Source organism: Pinus tabuliformis, chromosome 1_2 (assembly GCF_031772625.1).
Source record: "Pinus tabuliformis cultivar Carrire ecotype Pingquan chromosome 1_2, CPIR1, whole genome shotgun sequence".
In the NCBI taxonomy this organism is placed as follows: Eukaryota; Viridiplantae; Streptophyta; class Pinopsida; order Pinales; family Pinaceae; genus Pinus; species Pinus tabuliformis.
The window spans coordinates 470,760,530-470,787,395 of record NC_142298.1 but is presented as its reverse complement, the minus strand read 5'-3'; the positions used below and the strand labels follow the sequence as shown (position 1 = coordinate 470,787,395).

Genomic DNA, 26,866 nt, shown 5'->3' with positions numbered 1-26,866 from the left:
TCCACCCGGGGAGGGTATTAAATGTCTTCATCATCCCCTATCCCTCCGTTCATCACCCCATCAGGGATTTAATAATTATATTATATTCATTATATTTTGAAGATAATTATATGCTTTTAAATAAATAAATAATTTTTTTTTTTTAACCATACTCTATGTTTGAAATAAAACCATTTTGTATTAAACTAAAATATGTTTAGTAAATAAATAAATACAATTATCTTAATTATTTGCTATATGCTTTAATAAAATAGTTATTTTTTGATAAAATAATTAGAAAATAAAATTGTATTTTTTATTTCTAGAGAATATAAGTTAGTAGATGAGTTGAGAGGTGAACCGTGTTCTTGATGGGTAATGACTTCTTCAGAACTCCATAAGTAACAAAAAAAAAAAAAAATGGTATACAAAAATAACCATGGCTTCCTTTGTAGCTTTATGAAGAGCCTTCATTTCAACCCACTTTGTTATATGGTTTGTGCATACTAGAATATATATCTTCTACCTTTTTGGGGAATTGATTAGCGGTACAAAATCAAGGGTCACTTCTCGAATGGCTCCACCAAAATATGAGGTTGAAGTGGCATATTGTCATTATGTATAATGTATAAGTTATGTATAAGTCGGTCCATTCTTTAATATTTGTCACAACTTTTGACGTATTTGTTGGCATCCCAAAAAATCGTAGGCCAAGAAAACTTAGGGTGTGATACTTGCATCGTGAATCTTAAACCCCTTAAGGTGTAATACTTGCAATCGTGAATCTTAAACCCCCATATCTAGAGAGACTATGTATAGAGTGACACCTTTCAACACCACAATTTGATTTTTTTTCTTTTTGTTTTTTTGGTGACAACTAAGGAATGTGTCTTAAGATTCCTTGGTTCAAACCTCTTAAGGATATCCATGTTTATGTAAAGTTGGTTTTGAACTTTGTCTAAAAAGCCTAGAAAGAAATAAAAAGGATCCAAAACACTATTTAGGTTATAAGGATATCCATATTTATGTAAAGTTGGTTGTGAACTTCGTCTAAAAAGCCTAGAAAGAAATAAAAAGGATCCAAAACACTATTTAGGTTATATGGAAATTCACGGATCAAATAGTTTTACGGAAATTCACAGATATAATATTAGGAAAGGTATTTGTAGCTAAATACATGAATCCAAGAAGTCCGTGATGGTTTACATTTTAGTTTTTTTTTTAGTTTTTTAAGGTATGTCTTTTGGAATAATTTTGTTTAAAATCTAATAAAGATTTTTTGAAATTCAAGTTTAAGATATGGGTAGTTTACACAATACAAATGCTCATAAGGGTTTTCATGGAGTTGTATCTATTTAATTGTTTAAAACTACAACTTCATATATATATATATATAGAAAGAGAGATAATATCTCTTGAGGTGCACTTTTTTTTTAAAGTTTTGGATTTTAAAATAGGTTTTCACTTCAAGATATTTGATCCCTCTTCGCCCTTCATAAAGTCATGGTAAGATTGATCTACACTAGTCTCTATCTAAAGTTGATATAAAATTATGTCACTTAACATAGACATCAAAATATTTTATCTATGGTAGATAACGAGAGTGAAATATTCTTATTACATATCTTTTATACTTGGTTGCAATATCCACACTGAAGTGATATAAGAGAGTAAGAGTGAGATTATTGATCTTTTATGTTTTAAATTAAAGCTAACCACATATGATATTCATTTTTATTTTTCTATTATGGATGACATTCTCTTTTCATTTAGAGAATATTTAACCTTTATTTAAAAAAGAACACGTGTCAACTAAAGTTGAGAAAGGAAATAAATACACAACTCTCATATTTGGCTATAGAATGTTTCTTTTAAGAAGTCATTTTTTGAATTGCTTTATATAATATCTATTTAATTTTTAAACTATAAATAATATACACATAACATTCAAATATTTCACTAACATATTTATTGAAATATTTTGTTTATAGAACACATTATTCACATTAAAATATTTTTTAGTTATTAATATATATTTAAATATAGGCTCACATTTAATTTTACATATTGAAATATTTTATTTATAATTTATATTAATATTATTATTATGATTAATATTTTTAAATGTCAAATATTAATTTTATATTGAATTACACATCTTCTTCTTATTATAAACTAATTAATTTTGTTTACTTTCAATTATTTCTCTTCTTTGAACACTTATATATAGAGAGAGAGTGTTAATTTGGGTTATTTTAGGTAGTTTAGTGGAATTATTGTTATCTTTCACTAAAATCCCTGCAAGTGACATGATGAGCTATAATGTGTTGATAAATATTGTTGTATTCGTTTCGAGCTTTGTATTGGCTTCGAGCTTTGTAAACTCTTATGGGAGTATACATGTGGGGATGACATGTTACAAACAACCTCACTTTAGCCCTTGGGATATATATATATATATATATATATATATATATATATATATATATATATATATATATATATATATATATATATATATATACTCTCTAAATTGATAAGTGATGAGCTATAATGTGTTGATAAATATTGTTGTGTTGGTTTCAAGCTTTGTATTGGCTTTGAGCTTTGTAAACTCTTATGAGAGTATACATGTGGGGATGACATGTTACAAACAACCTCACTTTAGCCCTTGGGATATATATATATATATATATTCTAAATTGATATTGATTCTCTCTAAATTGATATTGAAAAAAATTAGTTAACATAAATATTAGTCAAACATTTTTAGAAAATATAAGAATTACACATCATTACCTATTTACAATATATATCATGAAATAAATATTTTGATGTCTATCATAAATGGATATCTAATTAATATTTACCAATCATTTAATGTATATAACCACACTAATTTACTTAAATATTTTATACCATACACATCATCATTATAATTATATATTTAGCAAACTTATATTAATTTTTATCTTTACTTTTATAAATACAGATTTAAAAAAAATCCCAAATATTATATTTATATTTACTTGTAAATAAATATATTTAAAGCAATCGTAACTTAAAGTACGGTAAACCTACGTCCATAAGGACTGAAAGAAACGTTCTTTGATCATTCAAAATTATCTACCACAAACGAACAAAAATTATCAACCCAATTATTATATTTATATTTACTTATAAATAAATATACTTCACACAATTTTAACCTAGAGTACGTTAAACCTACGTCCATCAGGATGGAAAGGGACGTTAATTGATCATTCAAAATTATCAACCCAAATGAACAAAAATTGTCAACCTCACCTACCTCCACATGGATTGAAAGAAACGTTCTTTGATCACAAATGAACAAAAACTTTCAGCCTCACATAGAAATATTCTTTTCAAACATGTTCCCATATCTTATCTACATCGAACCTTCAAGAAATTCTCATCTAGAGTTAACCGCTTCAACACGGAAGTCTAAGCTTCTCTTCCATTTGAACCCGACCCTTCTTCATAAAAGAAATGCGGCTCTGACAATCGTTCAAGTTTTCCGCATATTGATTTCAATTATAGAATGGCCACTTCCTCCAACAAGGTCTGTAATTACAGAGCGGAAATGATTCACTTCATTTTCACTGCGAAACCCAAATTCTCTGTCTCCTTAATGCTCTTTCTACTAACATTACCATTAACTTTCGATTTCATACACTCATTACCTCCGTCCGATAATCCTACAGTTTACCAGGCACACCATTGCAGTAACGATAGTATCAGGAATGGAAGTGCTCTGCAAAGGAACTTGAAGGTGGTTATCAATTCAGTGCTTGACAATGTTAACAAGACGGGCTACAGTGAATCAAGTTATGGAGAGAATGGAGATAAGATGTTCGGTATTACTCAGTGCAGGGGAGATCTGAATGCCTCTGCTTGTCGGGGATGCGTTTCAAAAGCTATAGAGCATTTAGCTGTAGATTGTAATGGAAGTCTCAGTTAGGGAACCGTTCTTCTCAGTGGATGCGTTTTGAGATATGCCACGCACAGCTTCTCTTCAGAATTAAATGTATCCGATTCATCACACGCGATCTTTGCGTTGTGCGATAACATTACAATAAATGGCACAGAGGCAAGGAGGGGTGTCAAGGATTGGAAAACTGCCTCTCTTTTGAGCAGGCTTATTGAGAATGCTGTGTCCAGTTCTGTGGGTTACAGTGTCCTGAGTGATCGTGGGGTTTATTCTCTGGCTGAATGTTTGACAGCACTTAATATAAGTGGGTGTAATCAGTGCTTGAACAATATGTACAATTATTTGGGCTCCTCTCCAGCTGGTACTAGCCAAGGACTCGCCTTCTTCGATAACTGCGTAATTCGTTATGACAGCGACAAGTTTTACGATGATGGTGTGCCTCTGCTCTCAGCCCTAAATGGAAGTGGAAATAAAAGTGGTCCTTCTATACCAGCATCAAGGCCAACACAAGGTAATATTGTCATACATATTTATATAAACTTTTGGGAAAATCTCCAAAGCACTTGCTAATTCAGTTTTGTGACGCCAATTATTGTTAGCTGCAGGAAAACGTCTCCCCAAAGTGTTGGGATTGAGCATCGGTGGTGCGGTTGTTGTGGTGGTCTTGCTTGGGTTGGTTGTATTTTGGAAACGGAAAGTTACGAATCCCAGCAATAGGAAACCGCTTCCAGGTAACATGATTTAAAAAAAAAAGAATGAGTGAGTTTATAAATCATAGTTTAAAAGAATGAAAAATGAACCTCTTTTACGGATATTTAAGCATTTTATGCATTAGAATTAAAATCTATAGTGATGTTTTAAATATTACTCAGCCATGAAATCCATCCCTGCAACAATACTAGCAAAAATGAGAAAATTGAGGAAAGATGAATGTACATGACTGTATTTATCATCATCTTTATTTAGAATACAGTAATATTTTACATTTTAATCTTTATAGGATGTAAATTTTAAAGTTTTGGAAGTATGTGCCCGCTTAAATTTAAAATTTGAAAGTTTGTATGAGTTTAATAATATTTATAGGATGTAAATATTAAGTTCTGGAAGTATGTGCGAGTAGCTATTGCTAAGTATATCTTTAGAAGTTTAAGGTTTGGAAGTATTTGCGAGTTCAAATCTAAAGTTTGAAAGTGTTTTTTTGTGAGTTTAACAAGTTGTGCTGTATTGGTAAATATAACCCGAAATCTATTGTTAAGTATATTTTTAGAAGTTTACAATCTTTATATTTATGCCAATTCTATAAGGTTTTTTGATTTCTTATGGAAAAATTTTAAGTTGGGACCATTTACAAAGAAGGGGATTTTAAGTGTATTGTTAGAAGTTTAAGGTTTGGAAGTATTTGCAAGTTTAAATTTAAAGTTTGAAAGTTTCTGTGAGTTTAACAAGTTGTGTTGAGGGTACAAACATACTGATAAATATAACCTGAAATCTATTGCTAAGTATATCTTTAGAAGTTTACAGTCTTTATATTTATGCCAATTCTATAAGGTTTTTTATTTATATGGCTATTAACTTATGGAATTTTTTTAAGTTGGGACCATTTACAAAGAAGGGGATTTTAAGTATTGGGTCTCTGCTCATATATAAAAAAAATAATTTAAAAGATGTTAATTTTTTACTTAATTGTTGCTTTTCTCTAGTCTTTTTGTGAAGCTGCTAATATTTTTACAATCAAACCAATTGAGTAATAGCATAGATCTCATAATAGCAAGCTAGCAAAGCACAACATTTTCTCATTCAATCATCAACAAGGACTGGGAATTGCTTCTAGGGATTATTGTATGACAGATTGGTAGGAGAGAAATAGAAGAATCATTGAACACCTTTCAACCTCAAAAGATTTCATTTGGAAAAGAATTGAGAAAATATAAAAGAACTAGTTCTTGCACAAAACTAGTCTACCTAGGACTAGACTTGCAATGCACAAGAGGCCTCACTTCTTCAAGCCCTTGGAATTTTTGACTTTTTGTGGCCACAACCAACACCCTATTAAAACCTTCCCTGGTGGCAATTTTGAATGGGTCCCCTAAAAGTTTGATCTTTCACTTCTCCGAATGATAATTCTCCGAATGATCTGTTTTATCCTAGGGATTTTAACTCTTTGCCGAGTCAAATCTTCAATTCCTAATGGTTAAGTCCCCCTTAATAAATCTCTGCCGCATCATTCATCTATAACCCTTTCTAGCCCTTCATTCATATCCCTCATCGGGAATTTTCAACCCTCAAAAACCTCCCATTGCATCCTTATTTCTATATCAATGCTTTGATAATAGAGATACTCTACAAACATGCATAACTCAGCCTTTTTTCTTATCGCAATCAACACTAATACATAATGTGCACCACTATACTCCGGACCCGATGGCATTATTAACCATAACACATATTCATTTTGGGTCTGGAGCCCAACGCCTATCACAATCGACGGGGTCTGAGGCTTGTATATAAATCACACCGCGATCTACTAGACCCGCCGGGATCATTAACCACAATATATATGTTGTGGGTCCGGAGCCCATTGCAAATCGCGATCACGCTTCAATGAAACCCACGATCCATTCCCTCATCATGGAAACATTTTGATGCGATACGGCAGACCTGCCGGCAGTATTAACCGCAGTGCATAATATTTGAAGCCTCGCCTTATAGTCCAGCCGCAGGTTTTCCTGTATTTTCCCATATATTTTGATAAAGTGTTAGGGTCCGAGATTTCAAAGGAAAGGATTATATGGCAGACCCAATGGGATTACTAACTGCGACACATATATATTTTAGGTCAGCCTCCCCCAATTGCAAATTGCAGTCAGCAAAGTCCAGCGCTTATACATAGGGTGTGATACCATATGGTGGGCCTGACGATAATTATATGCTCAGGTGCATAATATTTGAAGTCCGGCCTTATGGTCTAGCTGCAGGTTTTCCCGTGTATTCCCATGTATTTCGATAAAGTGTTAGGGTCTGGGTTTTCAAAGGAAAGTCTTATATGGCGGACCCGATGGGATTATTAACCACAACACATATATATTTCAGGTCCAGCCCATTGCAAAGCGTAATCGGTAGTGCCAAAAGATTAAACATGAAGCATGATGCGATTAGCAGACCCGACGATGATTATAGATCTGGGGGTATATTATTTGAAGTCCGGCCTTATGGTCCGGCCGTGGGTTTTCCCATGTTATCGTATGTATTCCGATAAAACGTTGGGGTCAGAATTTTCAAAGGAAAATCTGATAGGGATGATATTGCATGTGATTGCCCGTTGCGATATGCGATTGCAACTCGATCGCATCACAACCTTGGTTGGACTAGGGTCGATTATTTCACACTCGCTCCTTTTGATTTCAATTCGCTTCATCATTTTGTAAAGTTTTAATGAGAACAAGATTTGTTCTTAAGCGTTTCTACCATATGTTTCATAATCATAAGACTAATGTTAATTATCTATGCAGACGAGGAGTAAAAGACGCGTGAGCGGATCTAGAGAGTTCATATATGCGGATGTGTTCTGTTTAAAGATCCGGCCTTAGGCGTTCTCGGGCGAGTTTCCACGTGTTTTCCTATGTATTCTGAAAGCGAAGTTTTCCCAGGTTTCATCATGAAGAGATGACACACAGTCACCCTCTTTTAATCAACATCTATTCATTTTCCTAGGAAATGAAGCGCCCAAGCAAATATGCCTTCTATGTGTCATGGGTTACATCGATTGTTCTATCTCTGTATATTCTGATTTGTATATTAAAAAGAAAAGGGGAGGTGAAAAGTTAAAGGAAGACCTAGGGTCACTTCCTTCGGCATAAGTATTACCTCCGGAGATAGGGGGAGGACTTTTTTTGGGCAGAACAACTTTTGATTTATTGTGAATAAAGAAGATTGTTTGGGTCAGGAAGGATCCTTTTGTTTCATATTTATTTTCCTCTGCTTCATGTGTTTAGAATCAGAATGTTGTTGCTAGCATAAAGATAAATGTGTTTTGCTTTATGCACATTGAGAACATACAGTTCATGGTTATTCCTGGTTATTCAAATATAATTCTATAGCATGCTTAACTCATGAAAGGTTACTCATTCAAAACTTTGTTAAACATCAGTTGCAAGTGTTATTTGTATGGAAAGGAATGTGTATTCCTGTATAAGTAATTGGATTGCAATTAGGATTTAATACAACCTTGTTCTTATGTGAACCAGTAATTGATTCATTTGGACTTGAAATCTATATATGATGTTCAACCCCTTTCTGTTATGCTGCTGCAGGATAGATTAGGATAGTTAAGACTAGCTTAAGTAGTGAGTAGTAGTGTAGATAGGATTTGATACATATAGGTTAGTTGTTTCTTTTGTTGATTTAATTGAAGTCTTCCTCCAGGAAGCAATCTCTCAACACCTTTAATAGTTTACGGGATCCTTTAAAACCTGTTGGAGCTAGCCACCCCAAATGAAAGCAGATCTAATTGGGGTCTGTGATCAGGTTAGTTCCCCTTGTTGGTATAACGAAAATTCTCCATGTCAACAAATTGCTGCTAGAAGGAGGGCCTGAACCGTCGTCCACAACTTTTTATGATTTCATCTATAAATGTCACGCATGGATTCAAAAAGATTAATGCATGGATCGTAAAGGTTGAAAAGATCCCTCCTCCCATCTGGAAAACCCTCATTTTGAAGAAGCAAAGGAAGGAAATCTAAGTCCTATGTTTGGGTCACCCAAGGAAGAGAGACTGTGGGAGTACCCTATCACTCAAGAATAACCAGTCAGAGTACTTACTCATGCTTATGCTCTTTCCTTATCACAGCTTCCGATCATTCAGTCTTTACCTCTGACAGCTAAAATAAATCCAAGGATCTATCACATAAACGAAGAGACATCTTTAGCCCCTTCTCTTGAAGATATTGTGCTAGAGTCTTTGCAAAGTGTCGACTCTCCTTGGGAGGAAATTCTTGAGGATCCCCCTTCTAAAGGAAATTCCTGGCCTGATTTCAAAAATCTTAACTAAGAACACCAGGGGGAAACCTTCAACTAGAACCTCCATATCCATAATATGGCTAACGTTCCTCCCTCTAGGTGGGAATCCACCTCTACCACCTCCTCCGGGCGGGAATCAACTCCCACCTCCTCTGGGAACACTCCCTCCTTGGCTTGCATAGGATTACGTAGCAGTACCTGGGTAGAAGCATCCCTTACCCAAGAACGCAGAAATAGTATTGCCTAAATTCGACCCTGAGCGGGGAGACACTGCTGATAACAATATTCACTCTTTCTTCCTAGCTATGCGCATGTTGGGGATAGCTGATAAGGATGTGGTATGTCACTTGTTCCCTTTTAGTCTGATTGGTGCAGCCTCCACATGGTACTTTAGCTTGAGAATAGGATCAATCACCTCATGGGGTGCCTTTCAGCAGGCCTTCTTAGACAATTTTGGTGATGACAGAACACCTTCGGTGTTAGTTTTAGAACTATCCCGTTTTAAAATGGAAGCCAAAGAAAAGGTCAAGGATTTTAATATCCAGTTCAACACTTTGTTCAATAGAATCCCGTACAATGCTAGACCTACTGATGAGGTGCTCATGGAATTCTACATCACTGATCTCCCTGTCCCTACTACGATGTGGGTCAAGAGAAGTAACGCACAAACCTTACAAGGTGCTATAGATGAAGCAATAAAAGTAGAGAATGAAATGATCAGTCTCACAACATGTCATCATACGACCGAAGGAAACAAAGCCTCTCATTCATCCAAGAAGAATAATGTGAGTGATCACAAAGTGGCTGAGGGCAAAGAAAGAGACACCACAGATGTGGAAGGTTTGCATCGGATCATTAAGAAATTGACAAACACAGCCATCGATATGAAAAGGAATTTTGGAGAGAGTGGAGGAGAGTATTACAATAGAAAACCCTCCAAGCCTATTTATCGTAAGAAGACAAAAGGTGGTCATGGTCAAGTTGTGTTGCCTACTCCACCCAATGAAGGGAATCTAAATATGGAAGAGATGGCTCTTATCGGATCTCTCCTTAACAAAGAAGAACCTATAGTGGAGCTGGAGCCAGAACAAGAAAATGAGGAAGAATACCAAGTAGAAGAGCCCTTGGATGAAGAATCTCAAATCAATGTACTGTGGGATTTCTATACAAATGAGAATGATGATGACGAAGAAGATAGCACGGTAGAAATCCACACTAATGAAATCCACACACGAAGTAAAGGGCCACTTGCGGGCATGATGAAGCCTGTAGACCAAACAAAGAAAGATGTTTGCCCTGTGAAGGCATCCACTCCCAAAGTTCATGTTGAGAAGGGTAGACCTAGTGGTGGGTCCAAGAACACTCTAGTTGCAAACTATCCAGAGAAAGATAATACATCTACGACTACAACAAAGGCGACTCAAAATGGTAAACTCCCGCCTGAGAACAACAAAACCAGTACGTTTACTCTACCCTACCCTATTTATAACATTGATTACAACATTGTGGATGATCTTAAGAAATCTAGGGCTAATATCACATACTTCGATTTGTTAAAGTTAACGCAGCAAAGAGATTTGTTGTTGAAAGCTATGAATGAACGAAATTGCAAATATCCCACCATCCCAAGCAACCAAACCAAGAAGTCGGTGTCCAGACCTGTCAGTAGCTCTAGTATAGCCCAAACACCATCAGCTATGGAAGCCACTCTGTCAAAAATGAATCGAACCCCCCAAGATGTCAGTGCAGCCATGATAGGAAGGAAATCAAAATCCATGACTCCATCTTTCCTTATCACATTTGAAATCTTCAACATGAACGTACACAATTGCTTGGTAGATTCTGGTGCCTCGTCCACTGTTATGCCTTACACTGTTGCTAAAAGACTTCATGCGATACCCAAGAAAATTGGAACTCGAATTATGCAATTGGATAGAACGAATGTGAACGTAATTGGGGAATTGAAAGATGTGTTGATTAGGATGGCTACCAAACCACAATACTCACAAGACATTGACATAGTGGTATTCAACATACCCGAGGCTTATGGAATGCTGCTTAGAGGCACTGGTCAGCAAAACTCAATGGATATTTCTCAATTGATTGGTCCCATCTCTTGTTGACTCATAAGGGGAAGGGTGATATGTTGAGAGTTGATTGGGAAAGATACATGAAGTATGTGGTGACGGAATTAAACAGCCCCAATGAACCTATAATGTTTACCAACACTATCCTTGGGAATTATAGTTTCAATGTTTGTGCCACGAAAACTTGTTTTGGAGAATTCCATGCAGAGACGATTGAAGAAATTGCAATAAACACACAGTTGGAAGCTCTCCCCTATAGTCCAATTGATGAGCCGCCCTATAATATAGTAGATGATAGAACTAATTTCGTAGGAAGCAGTTCAATTGATGTAACATTAGACTCTATATTTTGGACACTCTATTTTGATGGCTCTAGCTGCCTTGAAGGCGCAGGTGCTGGGAGAATTCTCATTGACCCGCAAGGCAACCAACATCTGATTGCCAGCCAGTTGGAGTTCGTGTGCACCAACAATGTGATAAAATACAAAGGTTTGCTACAGGGCCTGAAAAAAGCCATTGTACGAAGGTAAAAAATCTTAAAGTTTTTGGTGACTCACAAATAATTGTGGACCAAGTAAGGAAGAGGATACACTGCAATTCGCCACACCTGGTAAGATACCAACATGAGGTATGGAACTTAATTGATAGTTTCGATTCTTTTAATATCACATACATACTTCTATAACGTTTCTTTTAAATTTCATTTGTAATACCTTCTCTTTTATCTAAACAAATACATTTTTTTCCCCTTAAAACATATTATAGATATATCGTTGTTACTTTATACTACCTAGGTAGTATTATCCTTATATTATCTTAGTCAATATAATATTTCTATATAGATAATATAATAGTTATGTATAGTCGTAATTTTTTTTGGTTGTGACTTTTGACAACAATATCACTACAATCCAAATTAACTCAAATTCCTCTATAATTTGTACTTACATGACCTAGTCCTTAAGTAGATTCTTTTACATGATTTTCTTTGTTAATAAATTATTTATGGTGGTGAAGAACGATTGTGTAAGGAATTTTTTCTATGGAATTAAGGAATGGTTATGTATGGTATTATATAATGGTTTATAGATCATAATTAATTATATGAATATAAAACAATAATTAATTGCAAGAACCAGAATTATAGTAAGAAAATTTGTACTTATTATTCGTTTGTACAAATTGTGTGTATGACATTATCTTAGTAATCCATGAACTTTTATCTCTTGAAAATGAGGACCCAAGGTTGACATAAATGTTTAACACAGTGATGCCACCTGACATGCCCAAATATGGACTTGAATATCTAGAACAAATGGATGATCGCATTACATCCTGTCAATTTCAAAACCTTGTTCCAAATGACTGCAAAAAGCCATCCAAGCTAGATATGTATAAATTCTTTACTATTATGGAAGGTTGTCCAAAGCAAAAAATGGACACAGAATGGGTGAAAAGAATGTTAAATTGGGATTTATTCACTCATCTAGACACCAAAATATCCAATATGACCACATCCCGAGAAGAGAAGACAAATATCTCATTAAGATGGAAAGAATATATGGATCAAATAGATTCATGGATTTCTTTCTATGAATGGAAGAAGAAAGAAGAAAATATGGATGTACAGATGATATCTGTAGAATACTCCTCCTCTTCAAGACATCAGTGGAAAGCCAGTGATGGCACAAAGATTGGATCCTCTTCTACTTTTCCTCCACATAAATGAATCATCTGTGAATACACAGGAAAGGTTTCTAGAGCGGAACCTTTAGTCCTAATAGATGACTCATTTTTAGGGATTGATGGAAGAATACAAAAATCTGGTGAACAAATAAATTGGACTAATACTGCCCTGAATGGATTAGTATTACATTCACCATCAACCAATGCACAAAAGGAACAAGTATACTCTTTGCAAGTTTCTATAAATAGTGTAAATAAAATCATGGATGAGTTTTAGTTTTTTGTTTCTACTATAGAAGGCTTTGTTCGAGAAAGTTACAAAGAAGCAAAGACATTGTTATCAAAAATAGATAGTCAATTTGGAGAAATAGAAAGTGAAGTTCATAAGGGATTTGTTTTAACCCATGAAAAAATTGAATACCTTTCCTCACAATTTGAAAAAACGTCTCTGACAAATAAAGACAAAGCAATCCCTTCTTCATTATTATTTAGCCATCATGTGCCAGTACATTCTATCCAAAAGTTTGTAGATAAATTTCCCAGTTTGTTCTCAAAATAAAAAGTAGAAAAAGCATAATCTTCATATGACTCTCATCTTTTGTCGGCTTATAAACCTCTACCTAGCCAATACTCCAAGTATTCTACCCTTTATTTGAGCGGTTAAGGAAAGTCGCTTGAGTCCCACACATTTTTCACTAATGCCCATAAAGAATGGAACATTGACAATTTAAGCTCATGTCAAATAAGGCAAATGATTGATCAAATGTTCACATAATACAATTGATGTGTATGAGGGGACAAAGTGAAGTAGAAGCCTATAAGACATTGATTCAATATTTTACTGGTACCCTTCAGAGATGGTGAGAAGTAGAATCATCTCCAGTACTTGTAGACAAAATGGCAGAAGAAACAGTCAAAGAGGAAATATGAGACATTGTACATAATGAAGATGGGAATCCACAAAATAACATGATAGGTTCTCTAACATCATTCATTCATGAGAACTGGTGTGCTGCATAGACATAGATTTCAGATAAGCACTCCTTGGTACCGATGTATCTCAAATGCAAAAAGATGTCCCAATATGAACATTTTCATAGGTATTGGGTCTGGAGAATTTATGAAGTACAAGATAGAAAAAATATTTTGTGGAAACAAGAATATCTTTCTGCTCTCTTCCAATTTTGTAGATTACTTGAAGATTCAAGAAATTTTTGAAAATCCATATGAACCTTATAATTGGGAAGAAATATACAGCTTCATAACTAAAGATTTGGTAGGACTTTGTACAAGCACGGAAGCGAAAAAATCCATACAAAAACTATCTAAGTTGCCTGATAGCAGATCTATTTGTAATAAATATGGTCTATCAATAGATGATCTAGTTGTACATAGGAAAATAATGAAAAAGGCCATAACAAAAATTTCAAAAAGAAAATTGAATTCTTATACCAACCCCCAAAGATCCAGAAAACCAAAAGGATATTACAAAAGGATTCCCAGATCCCACTATTATGGTCCTCAAGGTATTCATCTTAGGACACATAAGAAAGAGTCTTTAAATAGACTTACCTATTAGTTATGTGGAAAAAAGGGGAATACTTCAGATAATTTCCCACAAGGAGAAGAATCAAAATTACATAGAGGGAAAAAATCACAACAAATTGCTCAGAAATACCAATAGGATATGCAAAGAAGAGAAGAAAGGAAACCACTAGTCCAAATTCAATGTTACAAACGTGGTTCTAAATTGCATGAAACTATAAATTATCCTAATATTCACATCAAAGAAGAAGTACATGTTTTGGGACAAAATTATTGTGACTCTACAAAAACTTCCAATTTCAATATTTCTGACTCAGAATCCATAGATGATCATGGTGCAATTTTTCTTGTTGAGTAATTGATCTGAAAATCACTCGTGAGTGATCTCAGTTAAATAATTAATAAACAAAGGTATTATAGACTCATGTGTTGGTGTGTGTCTATGTTATTTTAGGCAATGGATCAATCAGATTGCAAAATACACAGACACTGGAAAATGGAAAATAGTAAGAGAAACACAGTAAGCAAATACAAGAACACAACACATTAATAAGGAGTTCACCCTATTCTCCAGGGCTACGTCTCCGGTCCAGCTTTTAGTGGTGGCCTTCTTTTATTGTGTCTTTAAAGTAGAGATTTACAATGAGGAGCTCAACTTGAGTCTCCTGAAACAGATAATGCTTGGTAGGGTGGTTCTTGGATCCCCCAAGCCACTAGAGTGCACAGACCCCTTTCCTTACCAAGTCTTTACGTCTCTGGTCTTTAATGGGATGAGTCTGATGTGGTGCTCAATTCCCAACAGATATCCTCACATGGAATTGCTTGAACTTCTCAAGCCTTCTGTCTGCTCAATGTTGCCTTAGGTCATCTTGGCTCTCCATTTTCTGCTTGTTGCTTTATTGTCTCTCTCTCACTTTTTTTTCACTGTTCCCTTCTCTGGTTATTCCTTGTTCTGTTCTGTGTCTATTTATCGCTTAAATCCAATCTTTCCTCTATTGTTCGCTTCCTCTTCTGCCTTTTTGGATCGCTTGCTGTTGTTCGCTTGGAATTCCCTGCCTCTGTGTCATCGCCAATGTCTCATAGGGAAGTGACCACTTGTCCTCTGACGAACTGCACCAACTCTTCCTCAATGGTTCAGTATTTTTGGTTACGCTATGTGATGATTCATCTGCCAACTCAGCGGTCAAATTGGACTTCAAACTTTTATATGTCGCGGCTTAATTCCCCTGTCAAATCCAGTTTCTCCTCGACCACAATCTCCGTCGTCAGATTTGGAGCCCCCAGATCCTATGGTTTTCGCTCTTATTGTGTGGTTGACTTTCTCGACCGTTAGCCCGCGATGAGAGGTGGTTTTCTCTCTCATCCGATGGAAATGCATCGTGCAATGTATGGAATTGCTTGTTCTCTGCCCAAATCCGCCTACCACCCAATATGCCTCCGATATTCCGCCGGTTTTCGAGCGCGAGTCTCGCTTTTCACTTTAACGCTTTCCCTATGGTTTCCCATCTTCCCATGTGACCAAGTGCTCAGGGCCTTTACTTCTCGAGGGGTTTTTCCCAATCATGCCTAAAAAATGGCCTCCGTTTTAAGATCCAGACTTCTAACTGCCAATTTGCGTCTTGCGCGGTCCCCATGGGCCTCGGTCAGTGTGCTTTGGCTGAGGTCCTCGTCGTTCCTTGCTGGCTACAAACTGCCACTGTTTAGAGGTCTTCTTGATAGCTCTTTGTTCATAAATTTTGAAGTTTGTCCTGATTTGATACACTCATAGCACTTTGCTAGTTTTCATGGATCCAATTCGGATCATGACCTTCCCACTGAAAAAGCTTTTGGACCACCAAAATTTGGTTTTCAAACATCGACTAAGTGAGGGTAAAATTGTCTCACTTGTCCAATCTCTATCCACTTTGCACTACTCGACTTTGAACCCTTGAGCCCGATTCTGAGGTACTCAACATCTCCACTAAGCGTCATCCTCACCTTCCTGTCAAAAACTGTGTCTTCTTGTAATTCATGAAGATATTTAGGTAGAAGATCATCAATAGAAGGCAATTGACTCTACTCTTCGGGATCTTCAATTAGTGAAGGCTCAAACAACCTTACCCAATCTGTATTTACGACTGAGTAGATGTGCATGTACACTGGTAGATCAAGGCAAAAAGCATTCTCACCAATTTTCTCAAGCATCTTGAAAGGTCCATACCTAATAGGCTTTAGCTTTTTACCTTCACCTTGCATCCTGTTCTTGCTGATATACAACTAGACTTAGTCACCAACTTGGAAACTATGCTCCATCCGATGCTTGTCATTCCTTGCCTTGTATTTGGCTTGGCTCTTTTCCAGCTATTCCTGTACTGCCTAGTGGATCTCTTGGATCTGTTCAATGAACCTAGTTGCCTTGTCCACATCACTATGTCCCTCAACTGTGGTGTCTTTACCAAAGACAAAATCCAAAGGAGACCTTGGTGTGAAACCAAAACAAGTCTCAAAAGGAGATCTCTGTGTAGAAGAATGTTTTGCTTTGTTGTAAGCATGCTGCACATAACATAAATGCTCATCCCAAAGCTTAGGATGTTTGTTGCAATATCCCCTGAGTAACTAGATCACTGTCTTGTTCACTACTTCTATCTGGCCATCGTTTTGTGGATGAAAATCTGTTCTTTTCTTCAGTTTGGTGTCCATCAGTTCCCAGAGACTTGACCAAAACTTCCCCACAAATCGGGTGTCTCGATCAGATACAATGGAATTGGGTAATCCAAAATGAACCCATACATGTTCAAAAAACAGTTTTTTAGTTTGTTCAACTGTAATCTGCTTATTACAAGGTATCAAAATACAAATTTTTCTGAACCTATCCACAACAACATATAGATAATCATGACCTTTCCTAGATTTAGGCAGTCCTCCAACAAAATCCATGGAAACACTTTCCCAAGGTTGAGAAGGAACTAGTAATGGAGTGTACAACCTTAGTTTTCTATTGTTGGGCTTGCTTTTAGCACACACAGTACACCCTCTTACATATCTAGAAACTTTCTTGGTCATTTTTGGCCAATAACAAAATCTTTGCAGCTGTGCAACTGTTTTACTTACCCCAAAGTGACCTGATATTAGAGAAGTGTGTGCTTCTCGAATTATCTTTACTCTTTCAGTTTGTGGAATGCAGAGCTTCCCATAATTATATAAGAGTCGATCCTTTACATGATAATCCAATTATTCTACTCGTTTTCCTTGACTTAAAGTTGCATATACATCCTTAAAGTCTATATCTTGAGCATATTGTTCAATGTACCTCTCATGTAACACAGAATTATGCTTAAGTATAGTAGATGCATTTATAATGGGTCTAGATAACATATCTACAACTTTATTATGTATGCCCTTCTTATATCTGATGACTAAATGAAACTGTTGTAGAAAAACCATCCATCTATAGTGTCTTGATTGCTGCAACTTAGTTTGGGAGTGTAGATATTGAAGTGGTTGATGATCGGTATGTATTACTATCTCTTTGCCCATTAAGTAATGTTTCCACTTTTTCACACTCTGTACTAAGGCATACAATTCTTCATTATATGTAGGGTAGTTAACTACTATAGAATTAAATGTCTCAGAATGATAACATATGGGTTTACCGTGCTATGTCAACACTGCTCCCATGGCATAGTCACTGGCATCCATTTGGATCTCAAATGGTCTTTGAAGATTAGGCAGTGCTAGTACAGGTGCTATACTAATATTTTCTTTCAAGGTGTTGAAGGCTTTCTGTTGTTTTCCTCCCCACTGAAACACCTTGTTCAATCCTGTTAAAGAAAGTAAGGGAGTTTCAATTAAGGAAAAGTTAGAAATGAACTTTCTCCAATATTGTGCTGCTCCTAAGAAGCTTCTAACTTCTATAGCGGATTTGGGTTTAGGCCAGTTTACAATGAGTGCCACCTTAGAGGGATCTATCTTCAATTCACCACCCCCTACTATATGACCCAAATAATTCAGAGATGTTTTGCCAAATTCACATTTTGAGAGTTTAACATAAAGTTTTTCTCTTTTCAAAACATCTAGTGTCTGCTTAACATGATTTAAGTGTTCTTCCCACGTTTTTCTAAATATCAGAATGTCATCCAGATACATAATAACAAAATCATCAAGAAAAGGTTTGAGTACATCATTCATTAATCTCATGAAAGTAGCAGGAGCATTAGTTAAGCCAAAAGGCATAACCAGCCACTCATACAATCCTTGATTTGTTTTGAAAGCAGTCTTCCATGCATCTTGTTTTGCAACTCTGACCTGATGGTATCCACTATGCAAGTCTAGCTTGGAGAAATAAACAACTTCTTTCAATTGATCTAAAAGATCATCTATGTGAGGAAGGGGATAATGATTTTTTATCGTTATCTTATTCAGTGCTCGATAATCAATGCACATTCTCCACGAGCCATCTTTCTTTCTCACCAAAACAATTGGTGACCCAAATGGTGATGTGCTAGGTCTGATGAACCCTTTCTCGAGCAACTCCTGCACCTTCTTCTTGATTTCTGCATTCTCTAAGGCGGACAACCTGTACATTCTAATGTTAGGCAATGGAGCATCTTGATGAAAAATAATATCATGCACTATTTCCTTCTTGGGTTGCAGACCTTTAGGTTCTTGAAACAAGATATCATACTCTGAAACAACCTTTTCTAAATCAGCTTTCTGTTTAGTATTACAGCCCTCAAATACATTGGTTTTATCAGGTTTCTTTTCCTTTACAACCATCAGTAAGAATTGTTTGCATGAATTTATAATTCGTTTCATCTTCCCCGAGTTTATGAGAGTATAATTATTCTTGAGCTTATGAGCTCTTACAAAGTATTCGATTCCATATTTAACAAGTAGATACTTGTTCTCAGCTCTATAGAAAATAGCTTTTCTGTCATACAAGTAAGGACTTCCTAAAAAAATTCCACATATACCCAAAGGAATTATGTCTAACTCAACCTCATCTACAAATGCTAACCCAAAAGAAAACTTGAGTTTGCATTGTCTAGTCACTTGTAGTTGTGCTTTATCATTTAACCATCCTAATGGGTATGGTTTCTTGTGAGGTGTACTTACTAATCCCAACTTCTTTACAATTGCTTCAGAAATTAAATTTACTTGTGAGCCACTCTCAAACAAAGTATCAATCTTTTGATGTTTGGAAATAACTCAAATATGGAAAAGATCATGTCTTTTTCTCTCATTTTCTTCGTCAATAATAGATTGTACAGAATTACTAGTATATGCTTCAGAATTCTTACCTCTTATACCTATAGCTGCAATGGTTGTTTCATCTCCTGAGTCTGACCCCAAATCTTTCTGAATAGCTGCAATAGTCATCTTCTTCTTGCCCTCGAACTTCTTAGGTCTCAGCTTTGGATGCAGAATCCAACAATGCTCATCATCATGCACACCCTTTTTATAGTGAGTACATGAAGCCTTGCTTTTCTATGCAGTGTTAGCCTTCCTTGCTTTCCATTTCTACTTTCTTTTCTCCTTATTCTTGCTTGCAGTGGGTTGGGATGATCGCTCAACTTCTAGACTTCCATTCTTTCCTTTAGCTTCTAGATGAGTAGCTTGTACAAATACCTCATTATACTAGTGGGATTAAACATGAGGATGGTGTGCCTCATGTAGCTATGTAGAACACCAATGTACTTCAACAGAGTCTCAGGTGAGTCTAATGAGATTTGTAGAATCAATGCTCTCTTTCTAAATTCTTAAGTGTATCCCTGTACACTTTGCCCTTTCAACTGTCGAAGAGTTTTCCAGCTCATCATGGCTTGCTGCATGTAGGCCAATTGATAGAACTGATTTTTGATTGCAGAAAAAAATTCACTCCAGATAGAGATACTCTTACCATGTCTCTTCAGGTCAGCTTGGGTCTTGCATTCCCACCAAACCAAGGCATAGGCTTACCAGCTGAATCTTGCTCTTGTCTGAATCGATATTCTGCACTCTGCAATAAACATAAATTTGTCTAATCCAATTGTCCAGCTTTTTTGCATTCAACTCTCCATCATATATAGATAAATCAAATTTAACATCTAGTTTAGTCAAAGATGCTTTCCTTCTATGTTTAGGGCTATTAGGAGGTGTGAGAAAGCTTTCTTCTTTCCCTTTGCCTTTTGAGTGGTCATGGAAGTGGGACTCATCTTCTCCTTTGTCTTTTTTGGAGCCTGATGCATCTTCATCCTTGTGTTTTCTAAAGTCCCTATATATTTCTTCTACCATGGACTGTATGGCTAGGAAAATATCTATGAATTGAGGGTCTAGCCCCATAGAACCTTCCTCTCACATTGTCTTCTGAGGACAAACTCCCCCAATTTTAGGATTAGTTTTGACCAACTCTCATGCTCCTAATTTGAGCTCTGATCTAGTTAGCGTTCAACAGCTAAACCAACACAAGCTTTTCTAACCTTAACAACTTAGAGCTTTGATACCACTTGATCTGAAAATCACTCGTGAGTGATCTCAATTAAATAATTAATAAAAAAAGGTATTACAGGCTCATGTGTTGGTGTTTGTCTATGTTATCTTAGGCAGCGGATCAATCAGAATTCAAAATACACAGACACTGGAAAATTGAAAACAGTAAGAGAAACACAATTATCAAATATAATAACACAACACATTAATAAGGAGTTAACCCTATTCTCCAGAGCTACGTCTCTGGTCTAGCTTTTAGTGGTGGCCTTCTTTTATTGTGTCTTTAAAGCAAAGATTTACAATGAGGAGCTCAACTTGAGTCTCCTGAAAAATATAATGCTTGGTAGGGTGGTTCTTGGATCCCCCAAGCCACTAGAGTGCACAGACCCCTTTCCTTACCAAGTCTCAACCTCTTTGGTCTTTAATGGGATGAGTCTGATGTGGTGCTCAATTCCCAATAGATATCCTTATAAGGAATTGCTTGAACTTCTCAAGCCTTCTGTCTGCTCGATGTTGCCTTAGGTAAGCTTGGCTTTCTGTTTTCTACTTCTTGCTTTACTGTCTCTTTCTCGCTTTTTTTTCATAGTTTCCTTCTCTGGTTCTTCCTTGTTCCATTCTGTGTCTGTTTATGGCTTAAAGCTAATCTGTCCTCGACTATTCGCTTCCTATTCTGCCTATTCAGATCACATGCTACTGTTCACTTAGAGTTCCCCGCCTCTGCGTCATCGCCAACGTCTCACAGGGAAGTGGCCACTTGTCCTGTCGTGAACTGCGCCAGCTCTTCCTCAATGGTTCGGTATTTTCGGTTACGCTGTGTGATGATTCATCCACCAACTCAGTAGTCAAATCAGACTTCAGAATTTTATATGCTGCAGCTTAATTCCCCTGTCAAATCTTGTTTATCATTGGGTGCAATCTCCGTCATCAGATTTGGAGCCCCCAAATCCTACGATGTTCGCTCTTATCGCACGGTTGACTTGCTCGACCCTTATCCCGCAATGAGAGGTGGTTTTCTCTCTCATCCGCCAGACATGTGTCGTGCGATGTATGGAATCGCTCGTTCTCTGCCCAAATATGCTTACTGGCCAATATGCCTCTGATATTCTGCCAGTGTTGGAGCGCGGGTCTCGCCTTTCACTTTAGTGCTTTCCCTATGGTTTCTCAGCTTCCCGTGCAACTGAGTGCTTGGGGCCTTTCCTTCTCGAGGGTTTTTGCCCAGCGATGTGCGATTAGTGCAATCGTGCATCAGAAATGGCCTCCATTTTTCGATCCGGACTTCCTAACTCCCAGTTTGTGTCCTGCGCGGTCTCCATGGGCCTCAATCAGCGTGCTTTGGCCAAGGTCCTCGTCGTTCCTTGTTGGCTATAAACTGCCACTATCTGGGGTTTTCCTGATAGCTCTTTGTTCATAAATTTTGAAGTCTGTCCTCATTTGATACAGTCATAGCACTTTGCTAGTTTTCATGGATCCAATTCGAATCACTTATGTAGATGCACAGATTCAGAAAATTGTCATTGCAATACCTAAGAGCCAGATTCTTAGTATAGGTATGAGGAAGAGCGTGAATTACAACAAAAATTAAAAATATGTATGGCTCATATTTCTAACAATGAAGAAGCCAAGGCCTTAGCAGGAATCAAAATTCTTCCTGAAGGAGAGATTAAAGAAAAGTTGATGAAAACATTCTTCGAGACCATGCTTAATAACCAAGGTTCTATGTCAACCCATACAAAAAAAGGTACTGCCTCAACAACCCTCTTTGTTGATGCTTCATATGAGAGGAATAATAAGTCATTTCAAAGAAACCATGAACAAGATAAACAAAGAGTTCTTACAATCAATGAAGTTAGTAAAGAGATAAAAAATATGAGAAAGGAAATCAATGAAATTAAAGCGCAAGTTTCCAGATTAGAAAAGGGAAAAATGAATAAAGAAAAAGAAGATAATATCCAAGAACATCATTAGGTATCAGAACAAAATCCCTCTAGAGGAGAGAACCTGAATGATGCCAAAAGACCGAGTGAGGAGGGCTTGGTGAGGTATCATGTAGCAGAAGGAGACTGTTACTGCAGAGGTTTGGTTGCAGCTCACAGAATATCATGAAGGCAGTTCCACTGAAGAAGTGAAGTGGGTAGAATTGATAAGGACAAGGAGAAGCACGTGACCAGGAGGTCATAAATTTTTGTACCTCAGGAATCTGATGCAGGAGCATCCAACACCCTTAGTCAAAGGGAGGAATCCAAAGCGGAGCGAAGAGGAGTACGTGGACCAGGGAGCAAAACAGGGTACTTTCTGTTTTAAAACAGAGGAAAAGATGGAAGCGATAATTCTCTTGAAGACTTGATCTAAATGTAATCTTCCATATGCATGCATTATCAAGTTTTAAGGGATTTTTTTAAAGGATATGATCGGATCATTCACAGTGATCTAATCCAATGTTCTTATATATATGTGTTGAACCTGCGTGTTCAAGAAGAAGAGAGACAGAGAATTATATAGAATTGTGAAATTAGAGATAGGATAAGCTGTAGTCGAGAGGAGACTGTTCTAAGGCTGAGATGCCTTCGCTGTAATCGTCCTATATATATATATATATATTGTGTTCTATATATTGTGTTCTCGTTTTGCATATTAAGTCTCTTTTCAATTCTGTTATGTCTATATGTGTTGTGGTTTAATCCCAATTACGAATGCATGTTGATTGACCATCGACCATAGTAGAATCAATGGCAATCTAATGATATATATATATATATATATATATATATATATATATATATATATATATATATATATATATATATATATTGTGTTCTCGTTTTGCGTATTAAGTCTCTTTTCAATTCTGTTATGTCTATATGTGCTGTGGTTTAATCCCAATTATGAATGCATGTTGATTGACCATCGACCATAGTAGAATCAATGGCAATCTAATGATATATATATATATATATCTATATATATATCTATATATATATATATATATATATATATATATATATATATAAAACTGTTCTTTCGTGCATTGGGAGACTATGGCAGAACTGCGTTTAACATAGAAATCCATCAAATGAAAGCAAAACCAAAGTCCAAGAGGAAGTGGAAAGAATGCATAGCAACCGTTTGATCACATGGATCAATGGTCTGGATGATTTCCCTTCATCGCATCGGCGGATCACTTTTATAAAGGGATAGTTCTTTTAAATGTGGCAATAAGCGATATACAATCAACTCACATCCATCGAATCAATTTCAGATCAACAATTGAGATCTAATCGACAATCGCTTGTCGGCAAAGCAAAGCATAATGGGGAGTCGGGATAATGAAGTGCCGACAGCTGATAAGTGATATCGCCGATAGGCCAATTGGCGATCGGGGGTTGTGGTGATCATTGATCAAGGAAGTCAGAGTTTGGACCTTATCGATGCGCCAATGGCAATAATGTGATATCTTCGATAAGCGGATCAGCAATTGGAGCTCTGTTGGATAAAATTTTTAGAGATCGGAGGTGTAGGCATCGGAATAGTGCTATAGAAAGAGGGGGACAGACCCGACGATAGAAATAGGTGTGGACTTATAGTATTTGGAGTCCATCCCATGGGTTTGTAGCGGGATTTTCTTTTGTTATCCCGTATAGTTCTGATATATGTGTGGTCGAGGATTTTAAGGCTTAAAAACATTAATGTAATCTCTCAATGGAAATAAAAGACCCAATAGTTGAATGGTCTGGGTCCAATGTAAGTCCACGGTTAAAGGCTCAAAACTTAAAGAATGGTTCTAATAGGCTTAGTGGGACATAACCCACAGGCCTCAGGATCAATTTGTTATGGAAAAGGGATTTTCATTAACCCCCAAAATCTCATTTCACCATTAGTGGTATCAGAGTAGGGGAAGGTTTCCTGCGAGAAGAAGGATTCTAGAGAGAAAGAAGGAGCAAGAGGTACAGTTGATAAAGCTGGAGAGTTTATGATCTTACTGTCACACATATAATGACAGCCAAAGATGAGAATATTGTAACAAACCTAGAGCATGGAGTGCTCATATGGTTCTAGAGGAGAGAACCTGAAGGATGCCAATAGACCGAGTGAGGAGGGCTTGGTGAGGTATCGTGTAGCAGAAGGAGACTGTTACTACAGAGCTTTGGTTGTAGCTCACAGAATGAGAATATCATGAAGGCAGTTCCACTGAGGAAGTGAAGCAGGTAGAATTGTTAAGGACAAGGAGAAGCATATGACCAGGAGGTCATAAATTTTTGTGCCTCGAGAGTCTGATGCAGGAGCATCCAACACCCTTAGTCAAAGGGAGGAATCCAAAGCAGAGCGAAGAGGATCACATGGACGAGGGAGCAAAACAAGCAACTTTTCTGTTTTAAAACAAAGAAAAAGATGGAAGTGATAAGTCTCTCGAAGACTTGATCTAAATGTAATCTTCAATATGCATGCATTATCGAGCTTTAAGGGATTTTGTTAAAGGATATGATCGGATCCATCATAGTGATCTGATCCAATGTTCTTATATATGTGTGTTGAACCTGCGTTCAAGAAGAAGAGAGACAGAAAATTAGATAGAACTGTGAAATCAGAGATAGGATAAGATGTAGTCGAGAGGAGACTGTTCTAAGTATGAGATGCCTTATCTGTAATCGTCCTATATATTTATAATAGATATTGTGGTATGGTTATGTGTATTAAGTCTCTTTTCAATTCTATTATGTCTATATGTGCCATGGTTTAATCCCAATTGTGAATGCATGTTGATCGACCATCGACCATAGTAGGATCGATGGCGATCTAATGTAATATATATATATATATATATATATATATATATATATATATATATATATATATATATATATATATATATATATATATATATATATATATATATATATGTATATATATATACAACTTTTCTATCGTGTGTTGGCGGACTGTGGCAGAACTGTGTTTAACACAGAAGTCCATCAAAGTCAAGAAAAACCAAAGTCCAAGAGGAAGTGGCGAGAATGCACAGTGAGCGTTTGATCACATGGATCAACGGTCTGGATGATTTCCCTTCATCGCATTGGTGGATCACTTTTATAAAGGGAAAATTCTTTTAAATATGGCAATAAGTGATATGTGATCAAATCACAACTGTCAGATCAATTTCAGATCGACAATTGAGATCTAATCAGCAATCGCTTATCGGCAAAGAAAATGATAACGGGGAGTCGGGACAGTGAAGTGCTGATGGCCGATAAGCGATATTGCTGATAGGCCAATCGGCGATTGGGGAAGTCGGAGTTCGGACCTTATCGATGCAATGATGGCGATAATGTGATATCGTTGATAAGCTGATCAACGATCAGAGCTCTATTGGATCAGAGTTTTGGAGATCGAAGGTGTAGGCATCAGAACAGCGCTGCAGCAAGAGGGGGATGGACCCGATGATAGAGATAGGTGTGGACTTATAGTATTTGAAGTCCAGCCCTTAGGTTCGTAGCGGGATTTTCTTTTGTTATCCTGTATAGTTCTGATATATGTGTGGCTGAGAGTTTAAGGCTTAAAAACATTAATGTAAGCTCCCGATGGAAATAAAAGACCGGATAATTGAATGGTTTGGGTCTAATGTAAGTCCACGTTTAAAGGCTAAAAGCCTAAAGAACACTTCTGATAGGTTTAGTGGGCCATAAACCACAGGCCTTAGGATCAGTTTGTTACGAAAAATGGATTTTGATTAACCCCCAAAATCTCATTTCATCAAGACTCAAGTGATAAGAACTCGATTTCTATATTCAGGAACCTCAAACTTCGAACTTCTCCCTTCTTGTATATTGTTCTTCGCTTTGATCACCTTTGCTCTAATACCATGTAGAAATTCTCATTGAATATCAACAGATCATGCAATATACTAAAGGAAAATACAAGATATACTTCTACAACAAACTTTGCGGAAGCTTAATCGAATATGAGCAAGATCAAATAGAACACATATAGCTAAGAACGAGAAATCAATCACACATTAACATAGAAGAATAACCCCAGGAAAGCCTCAACCTAAAACCCCAACCTCTCTATTATCATACAAGTGCAAATATGTTCAGATTACAAAAGAATCAGCTCACAAGCTATCCTGCTCTCTCTGCAATCAAACAATATAGCTCACGGA

General features: G+C 36.5%; 1 protein-coding gene across 4 annotated transcripts in view; it reads left to right on the top strand.

Annotated features, from left to right (window-relative positions):
* Positions 1-3,382: 3,382 nt before the first annotated feature.
* LOC149206392 (cysteine-rich receptor-like protein kinase 2) overlaps positions 3,383-26,866 on the top strand; it is a 217,372-nt gene continuing 193,888 nt past the window's right edge. The window contains exons 1-2 of one of the 4 annotated variants that reach the window (XM_089393702.1): positions 3,383-4,442; positions 4,537-4,593. In XM_089393702.1, the coding sequence (XP_089249828.1) occupies positions 4,262-4,442; positions 4,537-4,593 (238 nt within the window). In that variant the 5' untranslated portion in view covers positions 3,383-4,261. Of the gene's footprint in view, positions 4,443-4,530; positions 4,663-26,866 lie in introns of all 4 variants that reach the window. The other 3 variants (XM_089393705.1, XM_089393701.1, XM_089393704.1) reach the window with 3 other exon arrangements.